Here is an 18,448-nt window from a genome sequence, read left to right as displayed (position 1 = left end):
GTGAAACGGTCAACATCCACGTTTTCTCGACTGTACTTGCCTTGAGAGGAGATCACATCGAATCTCAACCTCTAAAAGACAAGCATACCGAGTCTTTCCTGTGCTGGAATGGTGAAGCATGGAGAGAAAACGGTCAAGTTATTGGTGGCAATGACTCTCAACATGTCTTCACTCTACTCCTCCGAGCTTGCCAAAGCTCTCCAAACCCTAGCACAGAAACTGTCATTGATGCGCTTACAAGCATAGCAGGTCCATTTGCGTTCGTCTTCTATGATGCTCTATCCTGTCGTCTGTTCTATGGACGAGATCACCTCGGTCGTAGATCGTTGTTGTCGCGAGCAACTTGTGATGGTGGAATGGCTTTCTGCAGTATCACCGACGTGCCACTTTCACCTGGTTGGAAAGAAGTGGAGGCCGGTGGTGTGTATTGTGTTGCTCCTTCACATTTTCCTTTATCACCAGATCTGTTACCGTGGACTATGGATCTCCCACGGATTGACAGGAGTCTGCCTAATGGTTCAGTTCCCTTGCTCAGCCTTTCTTCGGAAACTATTCTGGAGCTTGAAAAACACTTACGCCAGTCTTTACATCTGAGAATAATGGACGTTCCCAATCTCGGTCAGGCTAAGAACAATCAAGACTCCGAAGATGCCAAAATTGCTGTCTTGTTCTCAGGAGGCTTGGACTGCACATTGCTTGCTCGACTAGCTCACGATTTATTACCACCGAGCCAGCCCATCGATCTGCTCAATGTTGCTTTCGAAAACCCTCGATCTATGGTAGCCGCCTCCGGAAAAGATCCAGCCGCTTCTGCATATGAAAGCTGCCCAGATCGTAAAACTGGTCGCTCTTCTTATCTTGAATTGCTCCAGATTTGTGGTGGGCGGAAGTGGCGATTTATCGCAATAAATGTACCATACAAGGAAAGTGAGAGTCATCACAGCACCATTGCCGGATTGATGGCTCCGCATAACACAGAGATGGATCTTTCTATTGCAAAAGCACTCTACTTTGCTGCCCGAGGTCAAGGACAGATTAGGAATCCCATATCTGGACAGGATCATCCGTACTCAACAGACGCTCGGGTGCTGCTATCAGGACTCGGAGCCGATGAGCTGTTTGGAGGTTACAGACGTCACGCAACAGCTTATGCTCGGGATGGGTATCCAGGTTTGATCGAGGAGCTAGACCTTGACATTCAACGACTCGGACAGCGGAATCTAGGACGAGATGATAGGGTCATCTCCCACTGGGCCAAAGAGGCACGATATCCATACCTTGACGAGGATTTCATGAAGTGGACTTTACAACTGCCTGTTTGGGAGAAATGTGGATTTCGCCCCAACAGTGCTGGCACCGTGGTGTCCAAGGAAAATAATCATTCGCCACCGATCTTGGACCCTGCGAAACAAGCACTTCGACTCCTAGCATGGCGTACAGGAATGGAACAGGTAGCCAGAGAAAAGAAAAGAGCCATTCAATTCGGCGCGAGAACTGCAAAGATGCAGATTGGGAAAGGCAGGAAGAGGGGCACGGATCTCATTGATGGATGAATGGATATGATCCCATGCGGCAATGATGACGAGACTGATTGGAAGCCTGCCAGCACGCTGGTATGCTACCCCTGGTCTTTCGGATACTCCTGAACAGTGCAGCTCACTACGCCTTCTATGTCTCTATCCCAGTAGCCCTTGGCTCTGGTGAGTGACTCAGGTTGTGTGAAGAGAGCTGAATGAAGCGTAAAAGGCAAGTCTGAGCCGTTTGGATCACCGTTGACGGCAGCTTTGGTACGCTGCATAGCTTCGACGCCAGCGTTGATCGGAGAACGACGCCGCCCAGGGCTGGCGCATGCCTCTGAGCGAATTTTTACACTCACATTTGCTAAAGATATTTATGTAAGCTCGAAGCTGAGACTTTATGTCCAATGTCTTGTCTCCAGGCTCAATCTTGGTCGATGAGAAAACAAAGTCTCCGAGCGACCCTTTTTCAGCACTATGCTATAAATAGGCGGATGGGATCACCAGGTGGCTCCGCGCTCGCTGACAGCCAAAGGTGACAGCCAAAAACGCACGACTAGGAAGTTCGACTAGATATTGTAATAAAGCTATGGGATGGTCTTGCCCACGACCTTAGGTAGGAAGGAGTACCCGGGAGACTTGCTGTACCCACTCGGAGCACGTAGAACGTATAATGTTGGAACCACAGGCATTCCTCAGCCGCCATTTTCGTGCATCTCCCACAGCCTCAAGCTTAAAAACCTGTATGCCGCCCAACACCCCTCCACAATGCCCATTCCAGCCAAGCTCCCCGCCGCCCTCCTAATCAGCGGAGGACCCGCCAGTCTGTCCGTCGCCGTGGCCATCGCCCTCGCTCGTCAACACAAATCCCGCGTCGCTTTTTCCGATTCATGATTCCGCAATGATGAAGCTGAAGCCATGCACGGCGGCGTGGCGTCGAGGGATGGAGAACGTCTGGCTGAGTTTCGGTGGATCACTCGCAGGACAGATTGCCAAGTATGGAAGTGCCACATTCGTTGACTCAACTATCATGGCGGTATGTAAAGAAAAGGTTGGTGGATATGAGCGGTTCAGAGCGACGGAGAAGGGAGAAAATGATTGTATAGATAAGAATTTGGTGTTCACGTGTGGTAGTAGGGATATACGCCGAAAATTGAGGGGTTACAAGGAGTATTGGCCACGGAATATGTAAGTGATCACCGGGACTAGGATGACGAAAATGTTTTCTTGATCATAACAAACCAGATATCAATGTCTATTTTGTGGCGGTCACGAGCCAACAGAAGACTCACTTTCCCAATCCAGCATAGCTAAAATTCGCACAGATGATACGGTCGTTATCCACAGAGGACTCCGTGGTGACTACTTTCACCAATGGGCTACCAGATCACCCGCCCGATGTCCAGCAAGCCTTGAACAGCAACAGCTTTGAGTATAAAGGTTGAAAGTCGACGTATCTCGAAACTAAAGTTCTTGTCAGAGGGGTTGAAACTAGTGTTCGACAATGGCGAGGAAATGTATATGCGGCTCCTTGTCCACATGCCCCGAAGCGTCCCAGTTGGGTCAGATCTGATCGCTTCCCTGAGCCTCGAGATGGTCGATTCACCAATAGGTCGAAAGATGAAGCGAAGTGAACTTACGACTAGCATTAGAGGAGTCTTCGGTTGTGGCGACGCTGGCACCTTTATGAAGCACATAACGCAGGCAATGGCTCAAGGTGAGTAACTTTGCGGGCATTATTAGTTGCCAGCTGACTCGTTCACAGATGCGCTTGCGGCTGTCGCTATTTTGCAAGCAATGCACGGTGAGGGAGTCACTGCTGCATTATCCGAATGTGAGAACCAGGATGACAGCCCGAAGACTTCGACGACCGCTGAGATGGAACTAAAGAACGCGATAACCGGAGTCGTGGTATAGATTTGAATATTCCATTGTCAAGCAAGGCACACCTTTCCACAAAACCTCCTTGGCTTCCATTGTGAGGCTGGCTTGGATCTGGACAGGGTCTTTGCTCGAGTGCTGCACAGTCGCCAGAGCAGTGTTATCACGCGTAGTACAGGATAAAAGGTTGAGGAACATACTCATTCTCAATGGCTGCGTAAAAGCTAGGGGAGGCTCCTGTTTCCTGTCCGATTTCCAACGACGTGTTCGGAACGTGGGTCGAGGTGCTCGGTAATGAAAACTTCGTACATGGTAGCCAAGACACATTTCAGTCGACTTCTTTCTCGTCTAGATCCTTCATATGTGCTTTGTACCTCCAATGACTTCCCCTCTCTAATGGGAGTAAGCGACTTTCAACAGGTACCGAAGGGCTCACATACCACTTTTGTCCAGTCAATGCTTGCGTCAAGCTCTTCCTCGACGAGACCGCATATTGTGATATTGTCTCCACGCACCAGATATAAGCCATGTGGAACCTCGGAGCTCGGCTCTGGATCCTCACGAGGTCGGATAATTCTTTCGGTGGTATTGTTCAGAACGATATTCGTGAGCTGGTCACAGGACAAGAGATCTCCAACAAGTGTGCGACCATCGGCTGTGATTACCAGGACCTTTTCTTGTGGTCATGATCATTAGCACCTAATGCATTGGCAAGCATTTGAGTAGTGGGCTTACTATTGATGTATGCCTGTAGAGACATTACCAGCTGTCCCAAGCTCGGTTGACGATGTCAAGATAAAGTGATCCGCTGCACGAAAGGCTGGCTGTAGCAGTCCGTCTCCGGTAATACAACAGGCGATATCCAGAAAATCTTGACTTTGTATGATCAGGTACGAATCAAAGTAGTTTTTACCACTGTCCTGTCGTCCTTCTAAATTACTAGCGTACTGAGCCATGGTTGGCAGGGCTTAGCTTTCAATCTACGAGGTGCCGCCCAGAAGTAATGAGATTTCGCCCTAGAGGGTATAGCGTGTAGACCAGGGTATTCGACCAATCAGAGGCCGTAGAGTCTCTCGTTTGGAGCTGAATTTGCTCTCTCTCGTTGCTATAGCTATCTCTGTACATATTTATAGATCGTTTGGAGCTCTGTGTGCAGCGTGAGGGTAATAACAACTTTCGTGGATGAGAAATATACAATTTGAGTGGTGTATAAAAGACGTAATTAATACCAAAACACTAAGGATTCTGGTGTACTAATACATGAGATAGCGTAATATGTAGTACGAGAAGCTTGTATCAAACTAATCCCAATGCAGTATCTCATTACTTCTGGGCGGCACCTCGTACTACGGGGGGGCCTGAAGTATTGTCAGCTCAGCGCTAGTATCTTTTCTTGTAAACTCTCTCTGTACAGAGCCGCTATGCTCAAAAGAAGTTAGATGTAATGATTTGACTCATTAGAATGGATGCACACAGAACAAGCTTTATATTGACGAATCATGACACTATGTCGCTGTAATAAGAACTAGCTGCTCTTAGCACCAGACTAACAATACTTCAGGCCCCTCCCGTAGTACTACTCCGTATGTACACAGTATTACTACTGGGGGCCTGAGGTAATGCTAGCTCAGCGCTAGTATCTTCACCTGTAAACCCTATCTGTACAGAACAGCTATGCCTAAAGAATTAGATGTAATGATATAACTCATCAGAATCGTGGATGCACACAGAACAAGCTTTCAAGTGACGAATCATAACACTAGACTGTCGTAATAAGAGCTAGCTGCTCTTAGCGCCAGACTAGAATTAATTCAGGCCCCCTCGTAGTAGAGACTAAAACTTTGGCGTCTTGTGGGGCTGAATCCCCAAGGCTCCACTTTGGGGTCAACTTCCAGTATTCGTTATTTGGCTGACACCCGATGCATGTCTGCCAAACTTCTTAAACAACATATCGTTGTACAGCTTCAACTTCGTAGAATACCTTCGGCTTATATGCTGGAAGATGTTGCCTTGTGAACGAAAATGATTTCCTCAAAAAGGACATTATACGCTGCCATAAACCTCAACTAATATCATTTGCTTGATCGATCTCTACATTTCTCTGGGTCATTCTTCGGTCGCCTGGAATACTTACCTGTGCTATCCCCATGAGCGAGATTTCAGCGAACTCGCCCACGCTCCTGGATGTTGTGCGCCATTGGCCTGTGGCTAGCAACCTTGCTCAACACCTCCCAGCCGGGAGCCTGATAAACCTCGCGAGATCCTCCACCTCACTACGTGGAATTCTTCATGGCTTTGACACATCAAGGATCGCAGAGGCTCAATCAGATAGCCCTTCTGGAATTGGTCCGCCATCAGAAGACGCGACGCAAATCTCTCGTCCTCGGAAAGTGTTATACATCGGCTCCCATCGAACGCCGTATTGGGAAGGTCTGAAACGATCAGCTCCATTCACTTGCTCATCGCGCACACATACCAAAGGAGACAAGACAGGCTCCTGCCGATACTGCTCTATGCCCATTTGCGAGAGCTGTGTCGTTAAGCATTCATTTGGCAAGAACGAGAATACCTTCAAGAACAGGTGTCGCTTCATGTGTAAGCGCTGTTGGGATTCGAGCAATGTCCAGAAGCAAAGACGGTACAGTGGAAGAGCAGGTGCAGTGGATGAATATTCTCACAGATCAGCGGCCCAGGCTAGGGTTTTCTGCATATGTACAAGTAAAGATGGCTGGGTGTGCAACGAATGCAAAGAGAAGCAGAACATGGATGCTAGAGCGGACGGCACAAGGGTCTGCCATGGTCAGAATTGTGGGAATATCCTCGAGGATGATAAAGACAGGCGTAAAATCTGTTTATGGTGCGATAAGCCTATTCCAAGGGGTCGTGCGAGCATGGAGTCCAGGATAGCATTTGATCAGAAGATGATGGATGCCCGGGAGCGAGAATTCAGCTCGCAGCTGGCAGATTGGGAGGAATACGAAAGCAACAGGCGCAGGCAAATGCTCATGTCTAGAAGAGAACTGCGGGGCGATGCAGCCGTCGAAGATGATCCAGATGCCGATATGCAGCAGTTTGTGAGGAATCTCGACATTCTCAATTATTATCGCTTTTGTGGTGAGCAGCCGACTGGTGACGAGATCTACAATTCCAAGCATGGACAGTGGCAATACAACGCAAAATTTCTGAAGTGTTTCCAGCAAAGGCGCATCGGACACAAAGATGCCGCTTCTCTGAGGAGTGCTACCTGTTCGGATTCGCACGACGCCCCCTTGGCGAAGACGAACTGGGACTTATGGATGATGGCATCTCGCAGGCCATGGGATGAGCCAGCGATGGATCATCCCCTTGATGAAGGCTTCGAGGCGAGGTCGGATACAAGCTCTGACTATAATCCAGACGCAATAGAGAAGCCTCCTGTGGCAGAAGAACAGGTAGCAGATGCGGAAGCACATTTTGGCGATGGGAAAGCGTGTCTTGAAACAGACGAGGAGCCCGAGGATGGACCTTCAATTGTACGAGAGATTGAAACAGAAGATGACCGGAAAGCAGTAGTAACGGAAGCTCGTTCGGACGAATCAGACCCCGGACCAGAAGCTGCTGAAGTTCAACCCGGACAGCGGCCTCCCGAGTATGGTGCTGACACGCTGATACTGGAGAGTGGGGATGCTGTGGAGTCTGAATGAGGATATAGCCTAAGGAGTGTACGTAAACAAGTGCTCTCGTCTTAGTCGGTCCATGTCCACAAGTTCACTGGCACCTATCTTCCTAGGCGCGTATGCCAAGAAGAGCCCCTGAATATGTGGCGTGTAGCGGAAGAGGGGTAGAATCTGAGTCACGATGTTTGCTGCCTGGAATCTTGAATCAACCTCATATAACAGTACTATATGACGCTTAACTTCTGAATCTTGGATATTACATTCTGATCCTGAGAAAAGTCGGTACCCTTTCAGACCTCCAAGTGTTGAACTCTACTCGTCCACATAGAGTCGACAAGCATACTATGACCCGTACAAACCAAGAAGCAAAGGGTCCCTCCCTATCAGTTTCCAGCCTTGTCGAACCGCCAGCAGGAGGAGCTTCAACAATATTTTCAGCTCTTCAACCTAGATCTGATGTGGAAGCCACAGCGCCTAATCGTGGTATAACCTCTGTCACAGACTCAGGGAATGGAGGGGATCCTATTCAGCTCCGTGGATGCTGGGCTCGCCGAACAAAATACAAGAAAGTAGCTGATTGGAGGGGGAAAGGCCCTCGTCGGTAAGCGTCGATTTGCCCTATACGCTCCATATTCTCCGTACTCACGTCGTAGATAGGATTGGTGTGCGCCAGAAACGGTCATATACACTACTCAAAAAAGATTCTCCGAAGAGCAGAACCACGCCTCGGTTAAATAAAGGCTATAAGGGCTCGGAATCTCCATTGCTGAATCTGCCAGCGGAGATGCGTCTAGAGATCTGGAAGCTGCTCTTGCCGCACAACGAGGACCCCAGGGTGATGTGCGAAGGGCAACCTCGCCGTCGCAAGGGTCAAGCTGTAACATTGTGTTCCAGGTGCGATGAGCTCGATCTTCTCAAGATTCATCACCAGGTACGATCAGAGTTGGCACCTTTGTTTGCAATGCGACGCGCAGTCTCGCAGTTCTGTACGGAAGCTTGCGCGAAGCGGTTCATGGATGAAATTGCCTGCTATGAGGAATTGGGAGTGAGCAAAGCGGTCATTGAGACAATACATATAGATCTCCTAAAGCCAGCCTGGTGTGGGAAAGGCCGCCTGATGGCAAAACAAAGAGTCATGGCAGGGCTCAGTGATCCAACCTACACTTTCCAAGTCACATTGACATAGGGTCTGCTGGGTTTCAGCCGAGCAAATATGGGGCAAGATGACAGACTCGCTCACTTGAACACAGGGTGGCTAGAAATTGGAGTCGGATCTGTATTGCAGAGGCTGAGGACGCTGGCTGTTATCAACCATCATGGACATGTAAGAGGATGACTCTTCAGAGAAAAGCAAATGGTGGTTGGCCCACTGAGCGGACTGGAGCATGTTGGTGGACCGGCAAAGTGTGGTATCGCGGGCAAAGACGACACGCTCTGGCTTTCGCGCGGTGTCTGACACTTCCTTGACTGGAGAGAGACATAGTTCGTTACCATATTAGAAGGTCGACCATGCTCACAGTGCTTTAGGACGGAGTAGATAGAGAACAATACATAAATGGTACTTCTCCCCATCACCAAAAGTGGCTTGGGCTATGTGGTACCGGTATAGGATGATCTTGTACTCCGTACTACCTTACTACTCTAGATTCTGTGACATAGGACGCTGCTTTCGACGTCTGTTGCACCACGAGTCATGTGACATGCTACCGATACTCTTTGAAAACTTAAACCTCTCTCCTTCCCTTTTCTGGGCCCGAAGGCCCCCTAGTTTCTGATCGCCAGAAACTGCATACACTTCTTCTCCTCGCTGTCCTCGTACGACTAATCCCCTGCTGCAACAGATCTTGAAGATATTAAATAAACAATTTTCCTTCTTATTTTGATAAACGTTGTAAGATGTGATTAAATTTTGCGACTAGGATTCACCCTGCGCATTAATGGGCCACAATTGAATTCGGAACGTTATGCTTGCAGCTTTACGAATTGAATTAAATACACTTGAATTAACGTCATTAAGGCTCTCTGAATGGCATGATCCTTGTTCGACATCTCTACGAGCTCTATTAGTGGAGGACTGGGTATTTGATATAGGAAGGTGCCTGGGCGCGTGGTGCGCGAAAATGTCTCGCCGAGTGGTTCTGTACGTTAGCGGGGAAGAGTCCGCCTTGAGGGAACTTCAGACATTTCCACTGCCTCCTGTATGGTCCACTCATCCGTAAGCTTGTCCCCTTGCACTATTGGATAGCGAGCTCGCTTGCTCCTCGAGAGATACATAAAAGGTTCGAGCAGAAGAAGAATGACAAGAGTAATGGTAAAGGCCCACCCCATACCAGCAAGAGCATCGGCTATTTGCCAACTATTGTAGTTTTAGCATATGAAGTGAGGGTAAGGTGGATCGTGAATTCAATCACCACATACCCCAGTGTTATCCAGTGCCCATCCCATCCGCCACCATTGATATTGGTGAACCCATCAAGATGCGCGACGTTCTTTCTCGCGAAGCAGCCGGTCAGGAACATGCCTATCAAACCTCCGACACCGTGGTAAACGATAATCCCATGGGTATCACCAAGCTTTACGCTGACGAACGTCATATGCGAGCAGATCAAAGCGCCAATGATACCGAAAACTGGGGAGATTTGATGCGGAACGTAGCCAGCAGCTGGAGTAATACAAATCAGACCAACGACTGCGCCATTACAGAACTCGACTATTGACCACATGAAAACGCTGGCATCCTCGGTACGGTCTCTGGCACGGCCAGGCGCGACGGGTCCCCGGAGTAACTGTAGGATGCATAGAGTAACACCCCCAGCGCAAGCGGAGAGATGAGTTGAAACACATGCGGAGACTGCTCTGAGGTTGGCCCCTAGGGCAGAACCGCCGTTGAAGCCAAACCAACCAATCCAGAGTAGGAGAGTACCAAGTAAAACGTTTTCCACGTTGTGTGAGGGGTCCTGTCCCGGTTGATCTGCTTCACGGGGATGTGCGGAGCCTAATGTCCGGTCCGCAGAGACACTATTCGAACTGTTCGTTGGCGGCCCTGCCGGATCTCTGGGTCCGCCGAGGATTCGCTCTAAAAACTCCTCTACCTTGGGAAGGCAACGGTGATATACCGAATGTGCAAGCACGGTCGCGCCGGCGCAAATATGCACTGCTGTACCTCCAGCAAAGTCAAGGGCGCCTATCCTGTGCGACCATCCTTCAGGGTTCCATGTCCATCGCGCAATCGGATTGTAAACGAATGTGGTCCAAAGGAGGATAAAGACCAGAAAATGGCCGGGACGATCTTTGCAGATTGCCGCACCGCTGACCAAAGACGCTCTACCGGCACAAAAAAGTGGTTAACGTCCTACGAGTGCAAAACTTCTGTCGGAGAGCTCGATACTTACGTAAAGCATGCGAACATGCCCTGGAAAAGGGCATAGACCAGTTCTGGAATCACGGGACTCTCGGTTTGCAGATCCCCACTTGAGCGTACTGGACGGAAAAGTACGTTGTGGAGGGCGATGCCATCTGTGCTTCCCCAGAAGACGCGGGAGGAAGGCGAGTTTGAGAAGGCGATCGAATAGCCCCAGAGATACCACTAGCAACTGTATTTAGTGTGGATGCGCCGCTTGGTCCTTCCGTCGATGACTAACCTCAAGTCCCACTATGGCGGTACTCATGATGGGCAGCCAGGCCTGTGAGAGTGCAAACCGGCTTTTGGAGACGCCTGAATAGAAGAGAGCGATTCCCGGTATCATCAGAAGAACAAGGGCACTGGACATCATCATCCAGGCGAGGTCGGCGCCCTGGACGGGTGTAAGCTTCGAGCGTTGGAAAGGAATGCGACAACGATGTGGTCATCGTACCTGGAAATATCTGTAGGGAGCTGCTGCAATCTGGGGAATCGTAGCATTTTGTCCGCTGGAGTATGGCGGTACGGTGCTAAGAATATAAGTTGGTTCACTCATTCCGAACAATGTAGCCGAATGGCTACGAAAGGTAGTTGAAAGCAAGACTCGGAAGTGCGAAGGGTGTTTAAAGCGAAGGGAGTCGCAAAACGCAGGCAGTCCTCTGGTTCAAGTTTTGTAATGGAAAGATTCGCGTTCCAATACATTGCGGGCCCCTCAAGCCTTGTAGATGTCTCCAGCCTTGGGTTAGTGTGCAGCCGCGTGGTGAAATGGAGGGTGGCTTGCAGAACCGTTGTGCCCACTGCTCAAATTGAGGTCTGGCTGGCAGGGGTTGAGGTACGTTTTCGTATGTTTGTAATATAAGCTTCGCGAGTCGTAAATCCACGTAAATTTCGAATTACTTACATGATATTCTACAGCTAAATCTCAAGATTTTGGATAGATTTTTGTTGATTTTGATGAACTTTGAGTCTGGGCGGAGAAAAGAGACACGTCAACCACTCCACCAAAAGGACAGCGCCGATGGATTTCGAACCACACTTAATTGATGTACTCCTCACTGAATACACTGACCAACAAGAGGCCACCTCGGCCGACTTGAGATAATTCAGAGACAATTTAGCGTACAGATCAGAGTTTCTAATTCAGCAGTAGTAGAGTACTAAATAGACAAATAATTCAAGACAAATATAGGGATTGAACCCAGGCAAGGCAGAATTTCCTGTAGCATTAGCGCTGCCAGAAAAGGGATACATCAACTACTCTGCCAAAAGGACAGCGCTGTGGGTGTCGAATCACACTTACTATGGTAATTGATGTACCCCTTACTGACTGGCGGATGATTGATTTCAGACTCTTTGATGAAAATCTTGAGAGGCTTTAAGATCTAATTAGGCTTAGCGTTATCTATTTTAGGTCTAGTGTCAGTTATGATATTGTAATTTATCCAAAATTTGACCGTTGAAATCGTGTATTACGAAGGAATGATTATTACCATCAGTAATCTCGATCCCTACTGGCTGGTAGAACAGCGGCAAGAGATTCTGGTCGTATGGCCTGACTGTCCCCATTTGGTCTTTCTGGCTCTCCTGACTGGCCAGGGCATCAGGCTGCCATGTTCGCTTTCTTTTTGCCTCCAATCACGGCCACTTGAGTAATCTGTGTGCCACTCATGAGTGGAGCCGTGGGAGCGCTGCGAGTTTAGTAGGATGATGAGCCTCACTGGGGGCCTGGATGCAATTTCGATGAATTATTTGCTCCTGGCCAGCCATGAGAAGATACTAAGCAAGTCAACTCTCTCTTGCATGATAGCGACATTGTGCATGTCCGATACGTAATTCTACCTTGAAGCGAGTGCAAAATCGCCTTGACAAGGGTTTACCAGGCAGATTTCGGCGTGTTTAGGACCGAAGGAGTAAAGGACCATGGCTACTGGCAGCCCTCGAACGTTGGCCTCCAACGGCGCGCATCAGAATTGCAGCATTACCATTGTCTGCCCTCTACATGGCGACCACGGCCCATACGTTTTCAATGGACAGCACGATCTGATTATCAACCACTCAAGGGTACTAGGGAACCAATTAAACGCCGGCCAGCATCACATTCATTTGGATTATTCTCACCGCGAATATGATTGTTCCACGCTTAAGACCATACTTAAAACATGGACAAATCAGGAGTTCACTCCGCTCCTGAATACCGACCCGTTCGTGGCTCTGTATCTGCTGTCCAAGGCCTTATGGGAGTACCAATGCCGTCCCAACTGGTTTCAGGGGTTTGCGGATGAGATTCGAGACCGCTATTGGGCAACAGACTTCAAATCTGGCGGCTATTCTGACACTTGGGCATTGATCGCACTGGTGTTCGGTTGGGAGGATGTATTTGCACTTGCTTCCATGGACGTACCTAGCTTGGGTATTCAACCGCGTTTGAATGGTTCATCTTCTCAAGAGATTCAAATTGCCCAAATAGTTGGTACGAGCTCCTAAAGAGTACACAAAATCATCTAATGTGATACAGGCGAAAGAGACTATACTGATCAATTCTCATCAACATATAACTTCGTCAGAAACAGATGCGGTGAATTGTCAAACACGAATCGACAGGTTTTCAATCGATTACTCAAATGTTTCGAAGAAGAGGGTATTATCATAACGTCTGACCAGGAGGCAAACATCAGAACTTTACGTCCACTTGGCATTGTCGGTCTGCTTCGAATGTTTGAGAGTTTTCTCGAGCGGGATGCACAGTCGCCCAGACCTAGAGTTACCACCCCGGGCAATAGGATTCACAGACCTGTGTTATGGAGGATGTTATCCAGCGTCAAACGCAAACGCAACAGCCAAGCAGCCGAGCCCACAAGCATTCAGGATAGTTTGGATCCCACTGAGCGAGCCCTTCTTTCATACATCAAAGAGCATCGCGAACTCAGCCTCAGCAAATTCCTTGAGCGTAATCGCGACGCTGGCCAGCGATTTCGAAATCTTCGAAACCATAATCTGCTCCTGGATGACGAGGGAGCGAACTCCAATAGATCCGGCAGTGTTGCCAGGCACACATTGCTACCTCCGATTTCACCTGTTGGGCCTCTCCATCGAGAACTGGATGGGGCGCAAGAACTGGATAGGGCGCGAGAACTGAATGGGGCGCAACACGAATTACACAATCGAACCACCGCGGGCAGTCCCCACTCCTCGGGCTACTTCCACTCCTCAGGCTGTTTCCAATACCCATACTGTATCCACTCTCCAGGCTTTTTAAATTCTCCCGGCGTTTTCCACACCCCTGACTGTATCCAGTCTCCAGGCTCTTTTTACTCTCCAGAGTCTTTCCGCCCCTCATGCTCCTGCCGCCCCGCAACACCACCTCCTTAGAGCTCCTCATCTCCCATCCTCTGAGCGTCGTCGTCAGCCTTGTAGGCCCGCCCACCCTTCGATCCTTCTCTCATGATGCACTTTGGCGCTGGTTTCGACATTTGGCGAAGCGCGAATCGTGTATATTGCTAAGCAGGATGGAACCCAATCCCCAACATTGGTGGACACGAGAATGTCCCCGGAGCACGCCATTGCCAGCATGACAGATCCACACATCGAACCAACATTCACCGATGGATCGGCCTTCAATGATACGATCAGGTTCGCCACGGGTCAACGCCGACCGGGCGTACAACCAGACCGTTGAAGCCGCTAGGCTTCAAGATTTATTCCGCCGAGCCTCTTGCCAATTACAAATCCATCAAGAGAATTGAATGATACATGCAGGAGCAAAAGAAATACATCCAGCGTTAGAGACCCAGCGCCACAATACCATACTAGGGTGCCAATAGCGCAGTATCACAACCAATGGGAAGATCAATTGTTCGGGACCTGAAAACATCTTCCTCCGTGAGCCAGCTCCATGGAATTGAGTTGGCTGCCCTGGTCTTGGGCAATTAGCATAGCGCCCATACGTGCAGTACCTGATATCGCTAGCGTTGGTTGGACGGTAGCGACACTACGGATTTTGCAACCAGTGAACCATACCGAGGGCGGAAAAGCGAATAGGGGAAATGGAAGAGGCAGAGGGAGGAAAGCAAGAAAAGGAGAAGCAGAAAAAGGGGGGAACACAGTAGGTGAATACGAGAAGGAAAAGAGAAGGGGGGAAGGATGATGATGATGGTGATGGTAATGATAATGATAATAATGTAATTATAGATTTTACATAAAAGATAGAGCGCCTTGATATTAAGCTCTTACCTCACAACGTAGTAGATTCCAGGACATAGGACGCTGTTTTAGGCAGTTTTCGACGCTGATTTCGACGTCTGTTGCAGCACGAGTCATGTGACGTGCTAAGTTACCACTTTTTTTGTCAACTTCAGAAAAACTCAAACCCCCTTCTTCCCTTTTCTGGGCCCCCACTCTCCGATCGCCAGAAACTGCTCCCTTCAACGTACTATACTTACACCTTATCAAATTAAAAGCCTTTTAATAAGACTATATATAACTTTCATAATCAGCTAGGTATGGCTTAAAATTCAAAATGCTAGGCAATGTGGTGCACTTCTGAGCGTGGTGCACTTCTGAGCGTGGTGCACTTCTGAGCGTGGTGCACTTCTGAGCGTGGTGCACTTCCTAGCAGGGTATGTTAGAAGACACAAGGAAAAAGGGCTGCGGGCTCTACGAGTATACTACGGGGTGGCCTGAAGTAATGTTAGTCTGGTGCTAAGAGCAACTAGTTCTCATTACGCAGAAATCATGTTATGATTCGTCACTGCAAAGCTTGTTCTGTATGTACTTATCATTCTAATAAGTCATATCATTACATTTAACCTTTTTAGGCATAATTGTTTTGTACAGAGAGAGGGCTTACAAGTAAAGATACTAGCCCTGAGCTAACGTTACTTCAGGCCCCCCCGTACTGTAGTATGCCCGGGCCAAGCGGAGAGGGGCCGCGTTCCCCGATCTGGCGAGGCTAAACCAGAAGAGGCAACACACCAGCATCTCGACTACTAGTACTGTACTGTACCTACGTAGTAGTGGTTACAAGTGTAGTTCGAACCCTCCCAAGCTCTGTCCAGGACCGGAGGACCGTCCCTGCATCGTCCGGTCCCTCCCTCGTTCCCTTCCGTGTTCCACAACTTGAATCGCAAACGTACTACGTAGTAATCCTCACCAAGACTCTCTGCACCCGTGTCGAGACGTGTGCTCTGTTGCGGAGGGAGACAACTGTCAATTGGCCTGCTACAAGATAGCTTCCTTGTTAAGGTTTGATATGAATCAAGAGAAAGTTTCTACAACTGGGAGGTCTTCTAATGGCCCTGAGATTTCATCGTGATCTCTCGACATTCGGCCTACCTCCAAATACCATCCTGTCCTACAATTTTCTTCCGTGAGCTGAGGTTGCTGTTTCCTCTACTGGTGCAGTGGTGCAGTGGTGCAGTGTTGCCTATTTCCATTCTCCTCGAGTTCTCCCACCGCGTGGCCCTGTGGTGCTGAGGCCTTCATTGGAACACACTCCTGAGTGATATCTTTCACTTTACAACTTTCACTTACAACTATTCCACGAAATCTGAGTGAAGCTGTACCGTTGTTTGAAGTATGTGGTTCTGGCGCGGTACTCAATCAGCCATATTTTATTATGTTTCTCTGTCGCCATGTCTTGAGCACAATCACAAACGGAAGAGGCGAAAAGAGGCAAATCGATGCCAGAAAGAACGGGCCGAACTTGGATTGTCACAACCGGGGATGATACTTCAACCAGTCCCATTTCAAACCAACCAGTATTGGGCAGAAGAGATAGAAGCAGGGCCAGGCCCACCCCGGGGATGGAGGAAGCACAGCCTTGATGACCGGACAAAGAGAGCGGGAAGTGCCAAAAAGAAGGGAAAGAAGCCCAAGAAAAGTGTCTTCGCACCTGTGTGCCAAGTTCCAACCGACGAAACCAGTCCTCCTGCTAGTTCTTCCTCCGACGCAGCTCCGCAAATGATGGAACCGCAGGCTACGCGACTATCTCGTCGAGCATCGCTAGCAGGCGCAACATCTACATTAGACGCCCTCAGAGACACGATCAAGTCTACCATCGCGCGACCCGACAACTGGAACTGGAAACGGTACGAGCGCGAGGACGAGACACTTTTTGGAATCAACGACAAAATCTCTCGAATGTGGGATCGTGCCACACAACATGGCCGGCAAGCGTCGACAGATCGAGACCCACCACCGACGACCGGTCGTAGGAGGGCTGCCACCACAGCGTCAGACGACCATAGTTGGCTATATGCAAGAAACCCTGGAGTCAACGAATTGCACCCGCCTACCGTGAGCCAGCTTCCACGCACGCAGCGAGAAGTGGCATGGATGATGCAACCACCACCGAGTCGAGCTGTAATGGAGGGCAAGGTTAGACCCGGGACGGAGAGCGGCAACAGACGCCCGTTGTGTACGATTCGTCGTCCTTCAATGCTTGCGAAAGATTCGGACAGAGCTGAAGATGAAGAGGTGGTAGGAGAAGGCGGGTCTATCACGCCGGAAAGGAAGCAGCCACCCGACATAATCATCAGTCCAGATGGGACAGAGCAGACCAAAGCAGCTGAAGACGAAGATGACGGAGATGACGAAGAAGGCTCAGAACAAGAAACGGAAGCGACGTCGAATTTTTACTATCTCTCCTCCCGATCCCCCTCCCTCCTTCCCTACCCATCATCCCCTCCCTCACTATCTCCCACACAGAGTTCTCTCATTCCGCGCCGAGCCTCCCCGCTCACACGACCGCCTCTCGCCGTGCTGGTGGACTCGCAAGCCCCTAGCAAGTTCCACTCGTACCAAGTATCGACGTCTTCACCAAAGCTCGCAACCGTGAACGACGAGCAAACCTCCTCTCCTCCGCCACGCTTGACCGAACTGGATGTCTGGATGGGTGTTGTGCTGCCCCATTTGCCCGAGCGGTCGAGATATAGCTTGCCGAACGTACGGTTAGGAGAATTTTGACCACTTACATCCCGTTCGACGAGGGTGCTGGTCTCTTTTTTTTGTTTGCTTTTCCCCTCAGCATCTGCGGAACTCGGGGGAAATCAGCCGCTATTGTCTCGGGATTGCATCTGTGTTTTGCACGATATTTTCGGGTTATTTTTGGTTTGTTGGACACGATGGATTGATACATTTACCCGGCATCCATGGAGCGTTGGCGTTACTGGAGAAGATGAGAATGAGCGCTTTTTTTTCCGTGTGGATATCATGCATCGAGTTGGCACTTGCCTCGTGCGAGCCATATCTTCAGGAGCTAGGGGGGAGAAAAAAGAGAGAGAGACATCTAGGATCGAGAGGCGGGGCTTGGGTGATCGGAGATGAAGCTGCCGAGTAAGCGTCCCCTTGTTCTCGCTCTCTCTCTCTCTCGAGCAAGGATCTTATGATGAGGCATCTCCAGATGAGGAGAATGTCTGTGGGCGTGTGGAGAGGGTGAATTCTCTATTCGCCCGGAGGAACGAAGGCATCCATCACACGTAAATCCACCCTTGGAATCTCCCCATACTCACAGCCAGATCTACCATGTGTTTCCGAGACGGCCCAAATCAGAGACGACTCGGCCATACCATAAAACCGCGACATGTCTGCACCATGCCACACAATCTAGATGTTGCATATTGACGAATATAGGTCGGGATATGGTTGGCAGAGAATTAGTTGATTGGGCATCTATAGTATATCGATCATTTCGAGCCCTGCAACTTGGCAGATTCCACTTCTTTCTTTCTTTTCTTCTTCCATCATCGTCGAGACAGCGCGCTTCTTACCGGCAATACTGACTAAATGTAACCGTCCGCTCCGTCGGTCCATCCTCCTATCCACTTCTCCCCACCCGCCTCTCCCTCCACTTATCCAACGCAACCTCCCACCCCTCCTTCCCCCGCCCGCTCTCTTCTCCCATCCCCATGCCCATCTCATCAGCACACCTCTCAGCCAGCACGGCCCAAACCCTCCTCCGGACGATGGACTCGACCCCATCCTCCAGCCTCAGCACC

The 18,448-nt window shown here is 49.5% G+C and overlaps 7 protein-coding genes across 7 annotated transcripts; 6 read left to right on the top strand and 1 right to left on the bottom strand.

Moving 5' to 3' along the window:
* Window positions 1-599: 599 nt before the first annotated feature.
* On the top strand, window positions 600-1,553 carry EPUS_06190 (uncharacterized protein; the record flags this gene model as incomplete). The annotated part of the gene is made up of 1 exon (XM_007789307.1): window positions 600-1,553. One exon carries the CDS (start codon window positions 600-602, stop codon window positions 1,551-1,553), a length of 954 nt encoding a protein of 317 aa, XP_007787497.1.
* Window positions 1,554-3,056: 1,503 nt separating this feature from the next.
* EPUS_06189 (uncharacterized protein) lies at window positions 3,057-3,434 on the top strand (the record flags this gene model as incomplete). Its single annotated transcript, XM_007789306.1, has 2 exons — window positions 3,057-3,234; window positions 3,283-3,434. The coding sequence occupies 2 exons, from the start codon at window positions 3,057-3,059 to the stop codon at window positions 3,432-3,434; spliced, it is 330 nt and encodes a 109-aa protein (XP_007787496.1).
* Window positions 3,435-5,545: 2,111 nt separating this feature from the next.
* EPUS_06188 (uncharacterized protein) lies at window positions 5,546-7,081 on the top strand (the record flags this gene model as incomplete). The annotated part of the gene is made up of 1 exon (XM_007789305.1): window positions 5,546-7,081. One exon carries the CDS (start codon window positions 5,546-5,548, stop codon window positions 7,079-7,081), a length of 1,536 nt encoding a protein of 511 aa, XP_007787495.1.
* Window positions 7,082-7,398: 317 nt separating this feature from the next.
* On the top strand, window positions 7,399-8,240 carry EPUS_06187 (uncharacterized protein; the record flags this gene model as incomplete). The annotated part of the gene is made up of 2 exons (XM_007789304.1): window positions 7,399-7,655; window positions 7,712-8,240. 2 exons carry the CDS (start codon window positions 7,399-7,401, stop codon window positions 8,238-8,240), a joined length of 786 nt encoding a protein of 261 aa, XP_007787494.1.
* A 959-nt stretch (window positions 8,241-9,199) lies between these two features.
* On the bottom strand, window positions 9,200-11,010 carry EPUS_06186 (uncharacterized protein; the record flags this gene model as incomplete). Its single annotated transcript, XM_007789303.1, has 5 exons — window positions 9,200-9,410; window positions 9,473-10,378; window positions 10,447-10,640; window positions 10,696-10,848; window positions 10,909-11,010. 5 exons carry the CDS (start codon window positions 11,008-11,010, stop codon window positions 9,200-9,202), a joined length of 1,566 nt encoding a protein of 521 aa, XP_007787493.1.
* A 1,364-nt stretch (window positions 11,011-12,374) lies between these two features.
* Window positions 12,375-13,823, top strand: EPUS_06185 (uncharacterized protein; the record flags this gene model as incomplete). Its single annotated transcript, XM_007789302.1, has 2 exons — window positions 12,375-12,924; window positions 12,970-13,823. The coding sequence occupies 2 exons, from the start codon at window positions 12,375-12,377 to the stop codon at window positions 13,821-13,823; spliced, it is 1,404 nt and encodes a 467-aa protein (XP_007787492.1).
* Window positions 13,824-16,175: 2,352 nt separating this feature from the next.
* Window positions 16,176-17,417, top strand: EPUS_06184 (uncharacterized protein; the record flags this gene model as incomplete). The annotated part of the gene is made up of 1 exon (XM_007789301.1): window positions 16,176-17,417. One exon carries the CDS (start codon window positions 16,176-16,178, stop codon window positions 17,415-17,417), a length of 1,242 nt encoding a protein of 413 aa, XP_007787491.1.
* Window positions 17,418-18,448: the final 1,031 nt, after the last annotated feature.

This window comes from Endocarpon pusillum, assembly GCF_000464535.1.
Source record: "Endocarpon pusillum Z07020 unplaced genomic scaffold C739027, whole genome shotgun sequence".
NCBI classification, from domain to species: domain Eukaryota; kingdom Fungi; phylum Ascomycota; class Eurotiomycetes; order Verrucariales; family Verrucariaceae; genus Endocarpon; species Endocarpon pusillum.
This window is presented reverse-complemented; position numbering and strand designations above follow the sequence as displayed.